This window comes from Lipophrys pholis (assembly GCF_963383615.2).
Source record: "Lipophrys pholis genome assembly, chromosome: 18".
Classification (NCBI taxonomy): Eukaryota; Metazoa; Chordata; class Actinopteri; order Blenniiformes; family Blenniidae; genus Lipophrys; species Lipophrys pholis.
This window is the reverse complement of record NC_137646.1, coordinates 26,595,065-26,606,485: the sequence shown is the minus strand read 5'-3', so window position 1 is coordinate 26,606,485 and position 11,421 is coordinate 26,595,065. Positions and strand designations below refer to the sequence as shown.

General features: G+C 53.0%; 2 protein-coding genes across 2 annotated transcripts in view; one reads left to right on the top strand and one right to left on the bottom strand.

The window, feature by feature from the left end:
* Positions 1-3,755, bottom strand: part of ccdc171 (coiled-coil domain containing 171) — a gene marked incomplete at both ends in the record, with an annotated part of 10,384 nt that extends 6,629 nt beyond the window's left edge. The window contains 4 exons of the mRNA XM_080486131.1: positions 2,577-2,683; positions 2,805-2,925; positions 3,234-3,453; positions 3,643-3,755. Of these exons, the coding sequence (XP_080342257.1) occupies positions 2,577-2,683; positions 2,805-2,925; positions 3,234-3,453; positions 3,643-3,755 (561 nt within the window). The remainder of the gene's footprint in view (positions 1-2,576; positions 2,684-2,804; positions 2,926-3,233; positions 3,454-3,642) is intronic.
* A 3,268-nt stretch (positions 3,756-7,023) lies between these two features.
* On the top strand, positions 7,024-9,789 carry wdr55 (WD repeat domain 55). The gene is made up of 4 exons (XM_080486277.1): positions 7,024-7,597; positions 7,833-7,939; positions 8,016-8,285; positions 8,588-9,789. Exons 1-4 carry the CDS (start codon positions 7,103-7,105, stop codon positions 8,922-8,924), a joined length of 1,209 nt encoding a protein of 402 aa, XP_080342403.1. The 5' UTR covers positions 7,024-7,102; the 3' UTR covers positions 8,925-9,789.
* Positions 9,790-11,421: the final 1,632 nt, after the last annotated feature.

The window sequence follows — 11,421 nt, the reverse complement described above, 5'->3', positions numbered from 1 at the left end:
TCCTCAGCACCTCCTGCAGGACACACACACACACACACACACACACACACACACACACACACACACACACACACACACACACACACACACACACACACACACACACACACACACACACACACTTTTATGGTGGTTGGCAAACAACGAATTGGTGCATTACCGCCCCCTACTGGTATGGAGTGTGGCTCCAAATAAGTGCTATCCCTCCCTCTCAACATAAATAAATAAATAGATAAACAAACAAACAAACAAACACATCCTCCCCACTAACTTGCTCTCCTGAAGAAACAAACAGAAACAGATGCCCCCCCCCCCCCCCCCCCCCTCCCTGGTGCTGCTGTAGTGTACTTGTGATATCACAAGGTTCCTGGTCCACTGTGTCTCGCTGGTCTTCCTGGCAATGTGCCATGACATGGTCCACTGGTTCTGGTTCTGGTTCCCCACACGCCTCATTCTCCTGTATTCTGGCTGGTGGGTTAGTTCAGTGCAGCGTGTCCAAACCCGAGTCTCCATGTTATTGTTCCTTCTCCTCCACCTTCCTTTGTGTTGTGTAGAACCACCGTCCAGGCTTCTCCTCCACCTTCCTTTGTGTTGTGTAGAACCACCGTCCAGGCTTCTCCTCCACCTTCCTTTGTGTTGTGTAGAACCACCGTCCAGGCTTCTCCTCCACCTTCCTTTGTGTTGTGTAGAACCACCGTCCAGGCTTCTCCTCCACCCAGTGCTTTCTCCACCTCCTCCTCAGCCTTTCTTTGATTAGACCCTTGATTTGTGATTTCCTGGTGTTGACGGCCAGATGAATGTCCCTGTTGTCTGGAATGGAACCCTCACCCTCCTGCCTCCACCCAGAAAACCTCCACATCATTAGAATTCTGCAGAATCTTTGTTGTCTGGCTGCTGTTTGAGCGACTGAACTGTAGACTTCAGTGACGTCCTTGGATCAGGACGAATCACTGCTCTGGACGTCTCGTGTCCTCCACCCACTGTGTCCCAGGACACACCAACACCTTTCTCTCCTGTCACCTGACGGAGCTGAGCTCTCCTGAGAGACAAGAAGCAGCGTCTTTGTCCGTCCTCTTCTCTTCCTCTAGTCCAGGAGGGGGAGGTGCTGGTCCTTATTCTACACCTCGGGTCCCACCTCTCCATCATGTTCTCCTCATGTGACTCATCAAACCAGAGAGTCTCACTTTTAGTCACTAATATCACCTTTGTCTCCAGAGAATCGAACTCCTTTATAGGACCACCAACACACTTTCTACACTTTTAACAATAACTCCCTGACTCCTCCCCTTTCTGTTTCTATCCTCATTTATTAGAGAACGGTGGAACCTCTGTGGAACGTCTGTGGAACCTCTGTGGAACGTCTGTGGAACGTCTGTGGAACGTCTCCTCTTTCCTTTAATGTTTCCTTCCTTTTCTCACTGAAATAATCCTGGAGCACCGACCGCTCTACTAAAGCTCCCACAGCCGTCTCAACTTCATTGGCACTATTCCCACACTTTGTCACCCCCCCCCCCCCCCCCACCTGCTCCTCACCACCTCCCCCCCCTCCTCCTTCCCTCCACCTACTCCCCTCCTCCTCCCCTCCTCCTGCCCTCCACCTCCTCCTCCCCTTCCCTCCTCCTCCCTCCTTCTTCCCTCCACCTACTCCCCTCCTCCTGCCCTCCTCCTCCCCTCCACCTCCTCCCCTGCTCCTGCCCTCCTCCTTCCCTCCACTTCCTCCTCCCCTTCCCTCCACCTACTCCCCTCCTCCTGCCCTCCTCCTCCCCTCCTCCTTCCCTCCACCTACTCCCCTCCTCCTGCCCTCCTCCTCCCCTCCACCTACTCCCCTCCTCCTGCCCTCCTCCTTCCCTCCACCTCCTCCCCTGCTACTCCCCTCCTCCTGCCCTCCTCCTCCCCTCCTCCTTCCCTCCACCTACTCCCCTGCTCCTGCCCTCCTCCTCACCTCCTTCTCCCTGCAGCTCCTCTCCTCTCTCTCCATGAGGAGTTTCAGCTCCTGTCGCTCCCTCAGCAGCTCCTCCCTCCTCCTCCTCCTCCCCTTCCCTCCACCTACTCCCCTCCTCCTCCTCCCCTTCCCTCCACCTACTCCCCTCCTCCTCCCCTCCTCCTTCCCTCCTCCTCCTCCCCTTCCCTCCACCTCCTCCCCTGCTACTCCCCTCCTCCTTCCCTCCACCTCCTCCCCTGCTACTCCCCTCCTCCTGCCCTCCTCCTCCCCTCCTCCTTCCCTCCACCTACTCCCCTCCTCCTGCCCTCCTCCTCACCTCCTTCTCCCTGCAGCTCCTCTCCTCTCTCTCCATGAGGAGTTTCAGCTCCTGTCGCTCCCTCAGCAGCTCCTCCCTCCTCCCGCCGGCCTCCTGCAGCTCCTCCTCCTGCTCCTGGACACAAAGTGAAGAAGTAAACAAAGCAGGTAAACAGGAAGTGGAGACGTTTTGTCCTCGTTAGAAGCAGTTAAACACGCCAGTGACGACACAACTTTTTGAAAATGTTCCGACTGTAAACGAGGCGCGAGTTCGACTCTGCAGTTTGAACTTTGCAGGTGTTGGGTTCAGAGCGGTTCTCTTCTCCGTTGGTTCTCCGACCTGCAGCCGCTGACGCAGCCGTTGGTTCTCGGCGCCGCAGCTCCGGACCAGCCGGTCCCGCTCCTCCACGTCCTGCTGCAAAGCATGCTGGTCCTGCTGGAGGCGCTCTGACACACACACACACACACACACAGAACGTCAGCCTGGACCTGGAGGCGGTCGCCATGGTAACGACAGCCAATCAGGGCTGCTGCAGCCTCTCTGAGGAGGGGCGTTTGATTTGTGTACCTGCCAGTGAGCGTTTGTCTCGGCAGCAAACTGTCAGCTGGTAACGAAGCTCCGCCCCCTGAGCCTCGCCGTGCTCCAATGCTGAGCGGAGGCGGGCCGACTCGGCCTGCAGCTGACACACCTGCACACACACACACACACACACACACACACACACACACACACACACACACACACACACAATTTTTTACTATTTGCTTTGCATCTTTGTAACTTGTGCAGCCTGTCAGCAGGGGGGCGGGGCTTACAGCCTATCAGCAGGGGGGCGGGGCTTTGATTCTATCAGGGTCCAGGGCTATTGGGGCGGAGCTCAGTCTACCAGGGGGCGGGGCTTATAGTCTATCAGTAACAGGTGCCGGGGCTTCCACGCTAATAGAGTCAATGGGGGCGGGGTTTATAGGCCATTGGGGGCGGGGCTTCCATCCTCACCTCCTGGTTGTGTCCTGCATTCAGCAGCAGCTTCTCCTTCTCCAGCTGGTTGATCCTCCACCTGAGCCTCCTCGTCTCCTCCTCACAGCCGCCTCCTTCTGACGCCGCCCTCCTCCTGCTCCTCCCTCCTCCTCGGCCTCTCTGCTGCTGCTCCTCCTCCTCCTCCTCTCTCCTCCCTCCTCCTCGCTGCTCACGGTTCTGCTCCAGGTTTGTTTTGGATCTGAAAACACATTTCAGATTATTTGTTTCACATCTGGATTCTCATCAGTTTTTCTTCAACATCTTCACCTGAAGTTTGATTTTCACTGAATTTAATCTCACCTGAGGAAGAAATAAATAAAGCTAATATTTGATTTTTTGAATGTATGTGCTTTCTCCTCACATGAACTATTATTCTGCTTCTGCTCACCTCTCCACCTCCTCCTCGGAGCTCCGCACACAGCTGACCCCGGTTCTGACCCCGGTTCTGACCCCGGTTCGCCGGCCGGACTGCCTCCTCCGCTCCGCCGGTTCGGCCTGCATATTGACCCTGGAGCTCGGTTCGTTCAGTACCGGGGGACTCTGCTGCGGTAGCCGGGGACTCTCGTTGCTATGCGACCGCTGTTACTTCGCGTCAGTCGCTCGCCTGGAGCGAAACCAGACTCCATTCACAGACTCACCAAGTAAGCATTAGTCTTCATAAAACCCTTGTTACTCAATCATTAAAACAATACAGATAACCTCGGACAGATTACTTAGATCTAAACTTTAATACGGCGTCAGTCACACACTGCAGGAAGTTTAATTTTCACTTATTTCCACTATTTCTTACTCGGTTGTCGCGGTTTACGGCGCAGAGCGGCGGATTCAGTTTGTGTGTTTCAACATTGAACATCTGAACATTTACACTCTTTAAAATACAAGAGAGATAAAAAAATTATATGCCGAATATATCATGAAACCGTCGTTATCAAAGGAAACTGGTAACTTTTGTGGCGCCATGCCGAGATGTTGACTGTCAAGCACTCAGCTAAATTCGATCATTTTCTGAACGGACTTCTGTCTCCACACGGCGGCGAACCGAACAGACAGCAGCCGGAAATAACGTCTCAACCGTCCTCAGTGCATCGCGTCACATCACACCGGAGATATAAACACGTTTGAAACCAGTTAGAAACACTTACTGAAACAATAATCCGACAGTCGTTTGAATCTGACGCCATCTTCCCCAGCGTGCCTACGTCACCGGCGTCAGGTGGTCAGCCAGCCAATAGGAGGCGCTCCTGGTGTGTGACGTCATTAATAAAGTATCATTAATATTCTTATTAATATTGCCAATAATAATAATAACAGATTTAATTCTCTCACTATCATTTAATCGTAGTTATTGTTTAGCCACGCCCCCTTTCTGTTAGGATGCCAGACTCGATGTCGGGTCGAGACCAGAACTTCCTGACATCAAGACCTTCAGGGACCGGTTGATTTGTGGATGAGAAACATGGAAAAGGGTTTGTAACCTTCAAAATACTTGTGAGTTAGGATAGTGGCACACAAGAGAACACACCTATAAATATATATGTATATATGTGTGTGTAAATATACACATGGAAGAATAGGAAACCCAGACTGGGATGAAATACTCATAGTAGCAGTAATATTTACAGTATTCACCTTGACCTCTCTGTTGTGTCCTCGTCTCCGTCTATGAGATCAATAAAGGTCTTAGTCACTTACGTCTACTTCCATTGATTTACTCCTAAAGTACTCCAGCCTGTGTATTTCTAATTTATTTTGAAATGTTGTGTGAGAAGGAAAAGATCTTTGTACATGAAGGCCTCACCAGCTGGGACTCACCACTGCTGGTAGAGCTGGGACTCACCACTGCTGGGACTCACCACTGCTGGGACTCACCACTGCTGGGACTCACCACTGCTGGTAGAGCTGGGACTCACCACTGCTGGTAGAGCTGGGACTCACCACTGTTGGTAGAGCTGGGACTCACCACTGTTGGTAGAGCTGGGACTCACCACTGCTGGTAGAGCAGGGGCTCACCACTGTTGGTAGAGCTGGGACTCACCACTGCTGGGACTCACCACTGTTGGTAGAGCAGGGGCTCACCACTGTTGGTAGAGCTGGGACTCACCACTGTTGGTAGAGCTGGGACTCACCACTGCTGGGACTCACCACTGCTGGTAGAGCTGGGACTCACCACTGCTGGGACTCACCACTGCTGGTAGAGCTGGGACTCACCACTGCTGGTAGAGCAGGGACTCACCACTGCTGGGACTCACCACTGCTGGTAGAGCTGGGACTCACCACTGCTGGGACTCACCACTGCTGGTAGAGCTGGGACTCACCACTGCTGGTAGAGCTGGGATTCACCACTGCTGGTAGAGCTGGGACTCACCACTGCTGGTAGAGCTGGGACTCACCACTGCTGGTAGAGCAGGGACTCACCACTGCTGGGACTCACCACTGCTGGTAGAGCTGGGACTCACCACTGCTGGGACTCACCACTGCTGGTAGAGCTGGGACTCACCACTGCTGGTAGAGCTGGGATTCACCACTGCTGGTAGAGCTGGGACTCACCACTGCTGGTAGAGCTGGGACTCACCACTGCTGGTACAGCTGGGACTCACCACTGCTGGGACTCACCACTGCTGGTAGAGCTGGGACTCACCACTGCTGGTAGAGCTGGGATTCACCACTGCTGGTAGAGCTGGGACTCACCACTGCTGGTAGAGCTGGGATTCACCACTGCTGTTAGAGCTCAGACTCACCACTGCTGGTAGAGCAGGGACTCACCACTGCTGGTAGAGCAGGGACTCACCACTGCTGGGACTCACCACTGCTGGTAGAGCTGGGACTCACCACTGCTGGGACTCACCACTGCTGGTAGAGCTCAGACTCACCACTGCTGGTAGAGCAGGGACTCACCACTGCTGGGACTCACCACTGCTGGTAGAGCAGGGACTCACCACTGTTGGTAGAGCTGGGACTCACCACTGCTGGGACTCACCACTGCTGGTAGAGCTCAGACTCACCACTGCTGGTAGAGCAGGGACTCACCACTGCTGGGACTCACCACTGCTGGTAGAGCAGGGACTCACCACTGCTGGGACTCACCACTGCTGGTAGAGCTGGGACTCACCACTGCTGGTAGAGCTGGGACTCACCACTGTCAGTGGTACTCCCGGGTTGCTCGGCCCGCTCTGGCGAGCCGTAGGTTTGTGTTTTTATCCTGCAGAGAAGTACTGGACAGTATTCTTTGTGTCCCAGGACCTTTCTATGCTCCCTGTCCCAAATGCTCCGGCTGAATCTGGGAAAGGGGCTCTGGGTGTTCTGTCCCTTCGGCCTGGAATCTGCTGCAGAAGGACTTAAAGCTCAAGGACCTGGAGTCCTTAAATGTTTTTAAAAGTAAAATGAAAGACTGTAAGATGTTTTAGCTCAGCGGTCTGAGTACCTGACACCTTTAATGGCTGGTAGATGCTTTATTTTAATCCATCCGTGCTTCTGTAAATCCTACTTGTGTCTCTTTGCGTCTCCGTCTGCAGCTTTGTCTTTTAGCTGCTGTCTGTCCCGGTCCGCTCTCCCTTGGAAAAGAGGTTTTTAATCTCAGTGGGACCAACCTGGTTAAATAAAGGTTAATAAAATAATAAATAAATAAAAGCTATTTCGGTTCTCTATAAGTGTGAACATGTGTTGCAGAACTGACAAATAAAACTTGGAACCCAGAAGTGTGGGACAGGAGCACGGACACTAGAGACAGAGGACAGCTACGTCTGTGGAGGCAGTGTTTGCCTGCAGGTTGCCGCGGTGCCGCCAGGGGGCAGTGTGGCGCGGTTTCCCGCCGTCACGTGTCGCAGAAGAAGAAGCAGCAGCAAAACAACATGTCGGCCTCCACGGAGCACGTTGAGACTTCAGACTCACCGGGTCCAGAGCCTAACGCAGACCCGAACCAGGACCTGGACTCGGACTCGGACCCGGACGGGGACGAGCCCCCCGGGCCCCGGGTCCGCGACACCCCGGAGGACATCCGGCTGGAGGCCATCGCCAACACGGTGGCGATGCACCCGACCCGGGACGTGCTGGCGCTCGGGGACTTGGACGGGGACGTGTACGTCTACTCGTACTCGTGCACGGAGGGCGAGACCCGCGAGTTGTGGTCTTCCGGACACCACCTGAAGTCCTGCCGCCAGGTCCGGTTCTCCGAGGACGGCCTGCAGCTCTACAGCGTGTCCCGGGACAAGGCGGTCCACCTGCTGGACGTCGAGCGGGGCCAGCTGGTCTCCAGGATCCGGGGGGCCCATGGGGCCCCCATCAACAGCCTGCTGCTGGTGGACCACAACGTCCTGGCCACCGGGGACGACGGAGGAACCCTCAAGGTCTGGAACCTTCTGTTACTCCAGCGGGTTCCTTGTTGGAATCTTAATTCTTCACCGTGACGACAGGAGAACCTCTGCTTCCTTACCTGGATCAGAGAAAGTCCAGGGTGGTCCGGTCCAGAGGCCTGGACCACCCTGGACTTTCTCTGCTTCCTTACCTGGATCAGAGAAAGTCCAGGGTGGTCCAGGCCTCCGGAGGTGTGACCTTGTTGTTGTTGTTGTTGTTGTTTTGGAGGTGTGGGACATGAGGAAGGGGTCGGCCATCTTGGAGGTGAAGCAGCACGAGGACTACATCAGTGACATCACGGTGGACCAGGCCAAGAGGATCCTGCTCACCGCCAGGTAACAACCAATCACATCGTCTTGAGCCCGTCCCAGACCCCGCCCCTGACCCCGCCCCCTCTGTGGTCCACCGCAGCGGCGACGGCACCATGGGCGTCTTCAACATCAAGCGGCGGCGCTTCGAGCTGCTGTCGGAGTACCAGAGCGGCGACCTGACGTCGGTGGCGCTGATGAAGCGCGGGAAGAAGGTGGTGTGCGGCTCCAGTGAGGGGACGGTCTACATCTTCAACTGGAACGGCTTCGGCGCCACCAGCGACCGCTTCGCCGTCAAGGCCGAGTCGGTGGACTGCATCGTCCCCGTCACCGACAGCATCATGTGCACCGCCTCCATGGACGGATACATCCGGTGAGTCTGCGCCGCCGCTAGCCGCTACGGCTTTACACGGCGACGGAGCGTTTTCAAAAAGATGATTTCCTCCGTTTCCATGGAGACGGAGGCAAAGCGTTCTTGGTGAATCGAGGCACCGTTGTCATGGAAACAGACGCCCAAAGTGTTGCTAAAGATGCTAATGATACTTGCATTGCTAATATTGCTATGGATGCTAATATAGCCAGCGCTACTTGTGTTGCTAACATTTGTAATGTTGCTCGTGTTGCTAACGTGGCTCCGCCCCCCCCCCCACCCCCCCCCCCCCACCCCCCCCACAGCGCCGTCAACCTGCTGCCCAACCGGGTGATGGGCTGCGTGGGGCAGCACGTGGGCGAGCCCATCGAGGAGCTGGCCCGGTCCCCAGACTGCCGCCTGCTGGTCAGCTGCGCTCACGACCAGCTGGTCAAGTTCTGGGACATTTCCGCCCTGCAGGGCGCCACCGTCAACGAGTACCGCAAGAGGAAGAGGAGGGACGGCAGGATGAAGGCTCTGAGCAAGAAGGCTCACGGAGACGACGACTTCTTCTCGGGACTCGTGGAGGAGGCGGAGACAAAGGAGGGGGCGGAGACAAAGGAGGGGGCGGAGCAGAGCGACAGCGACAGTGGAAGTGATTAGAACACGACGAGGAACCAGAAGGAAACGTTCCGTCGACAGAACCTGATTGAAAGCGTCTGAGGTTCCTCCTGCTGGGTTCTCCTGGAAATAGAACAAACTGTTCTGTGTCGCTTCTCTGCAGCTCCAACACACTTCTTTCTCTCACGTTCAAGGACTTTGAAGACGAGTAGAATAAAGTATTGATAATACTGCTTATGACACCAGACGCAGTACTTGCACCTTAAACTTCTTACAGTATAAAAACTTTAGAATAAAAAGTCTTCAATCTTTTTTCTAAACAAAGATAAAACGTGAAGGATTAAGAAGTACTGCTCAACACAAACATACTTTATATTTTCTACTTTTGTAGTTCTGGTGTTCGGAGTATTTATTGAATGTACAGGTAGAATTAATCCTTCAGTTACTTTGTCGTTACGAAGCTTTGACATTTTTCTTGTTTTGTTCTGCAGGTTGAGTCGACCAATCACAGCTCCTCCTGGCACTGTTGCATTCTGGGAGTTTGAAAAGTCTAATTACTGAATAAAACTGATGTTTGGAAAAGACATAATTCAGACTTTATATTCAGTGTAAAACATAAATATAAAAACTTTTTGTTCCTTTAAAAGTAATAAAAGGTTTTAGAAGTTAAAACTCCTGACGTCTTTTTGTTTTTATATTTCTAAATTCCATCTCTCGTGATGAAGGCTGGTTTTTCCCACAGGACCCTGAAGGCACCACGCGCTGCCTTCAGGGTCTCATTTAGCAACTGAATCAGTTCGTACATTTCGATTGTGTGAAAACTGTTTAGTTCCACTGGTGAAATAATGTTTCACTAATTTTGTTTTGTTTTCTGGGACTAAAACAATAAAAGTCCCAGAGCCGATCGACTCCTTTGTATTTTCATGCTGATCAGTTTTTAACTTTGACGAGTTTCTACAGGATTCTTCTTCGGACTCGTTGAAGCTGCGAACAAATGAAAACCACAGAGTAGGAAGTATTCAATAAAACCACGACTACAAAGTAAATGTAAAAATATCTCATTTAATTAGAACAATAAAAGTAAAAGACTCTAAACAACAAGACAACAACTTTCAGAATAAAAGTTCATTTCTTTTTAAACGTACAGATCAACAGGACAGCAAACGTGTCACAATGCTTTTACTTTGGAGGAGGGACTTTTACTTTGAAACGTGAGCGAAACAGTTAAAATCTGATGGTCTGGAGGAAACGAGGTGCGACGACTTCAGCTCGTTCCGTTATGAGAGAACGCGGGTCTGTCGGGAGAACAGGCCACACGGAGAGACGTTCTGCGGCTGCGCGTTAGCTAACGGGGCTGCAGCGGCGAAGCGTCTTTTTACACGTGAAACATTGAAATGGCGGCAAAAACATCCACCGTCCAAGTTACTGGGACCAAAACCTGCTCAGTCTTATGGTACTTTAACTAGTACCGACTCCACTTTCATGCTTATCCACTACGCGTTACTACCTGGTACTTTCATGGTACCTGGTGCTTTTATAGTACCTGGAACCATGGTTTTTATATATTTCATGGTACCAGGTACTATTTATGGTACCAGGTACTATTTATGGTACCAGGTACTATTCATGGCGAACGTCGTTTAACTTCCTTTCCTTTAAAGTATCGTTTCTTCGTCTTATTTAAACATCCGCTGCGGCTAACGGCTGCTAGCAGAAGTCACCAGTTAACAGGGTCACCAGTAAAACCGAAACACCATGGTAACGATCCGCATTATGAAGATTAGTCATTTGAGCTGATATCTAACGCGGAGTTGTGGCTCCGCCCTTCAGGTACTCGTGGAAAAGCGCCGTTAGAAAATCTGAAACGTCTGAAGGATCTGAGGTCTTCGTCCCGTCGCGACCACTCGTCTTCAAACGGCGCCGTTCTAGACTCCTGACCCCGGATCACTTTCGTTTTAGCGTTTTTCTTACTGGACCTGCTGCTCTAACCATTAGCATTAGCAGCATTAGCAACAGCTGGTCCAGAACCAGACCCACGAGGACGGAGGTCTCTTCATGTCAGAGAACAATCCAGCGCCGCACGCTAACAGAACCTGAGCCGGGTTCAGACCGATGCTAAGCTACAATACAACTACTGTGAGTCCAGAAGGTTCCGTAAAGCTGAAGGACCAGAGGGACGGTTGGACCGAGTCCAGGTCAGTCGGGCTGGATGGGGTTTAGGTCTGAACGCATCAAGTCAGACTTGTTCTGGTCATCGGTCCTGGGGGAACGCGTCCCGTGGTCTCTGGGGGAACCCTAGTGAGCGGATCCGTTGATGGGGGGGGCTTCTTTGAGGCGGTGGGTCAGCAGGTGTCTCTTCACGCAGTGTCTCTGGCTGAAGGCGCGCTGGCAGACCGGGCACTGGTACGGCTTCTCACCGGTGTGGACCCTCATGTGGATCCTCAGGTTGGCGTGGGCCCGGAACGTCTTGTTGCACTTGGAGCAGCGGACCTGCCCGGCGCCGTGGCGCTTGGCGTGGATCCGGAGTTTGGTCTTTGTC

Bases quoted from the DNA above. Each gene is read 5' to 3' on its own strand.
- wdr55 (XM_080486277.1), top strand. From the start codon at position 7,103: ATGTCGGCCTCCACGGAGCACGTTGAGACTTCAGACTCACCGGGTCCA. The intron at 7,598-7,832 runs GTCTGGAACCTT...GTTGTTTTGGAG, and splicing joins ACGACGGAGGAACCCTCAAG to GTGTGGGACATGAGGAAGGG. The intron at 8,286-8,587 runs GTGAGTCTGCGC...CCCCCCCCACAG, and splicing joins TCCATGGACGGATACATCCG to CGCCGTCAACCTGCTGCCCA.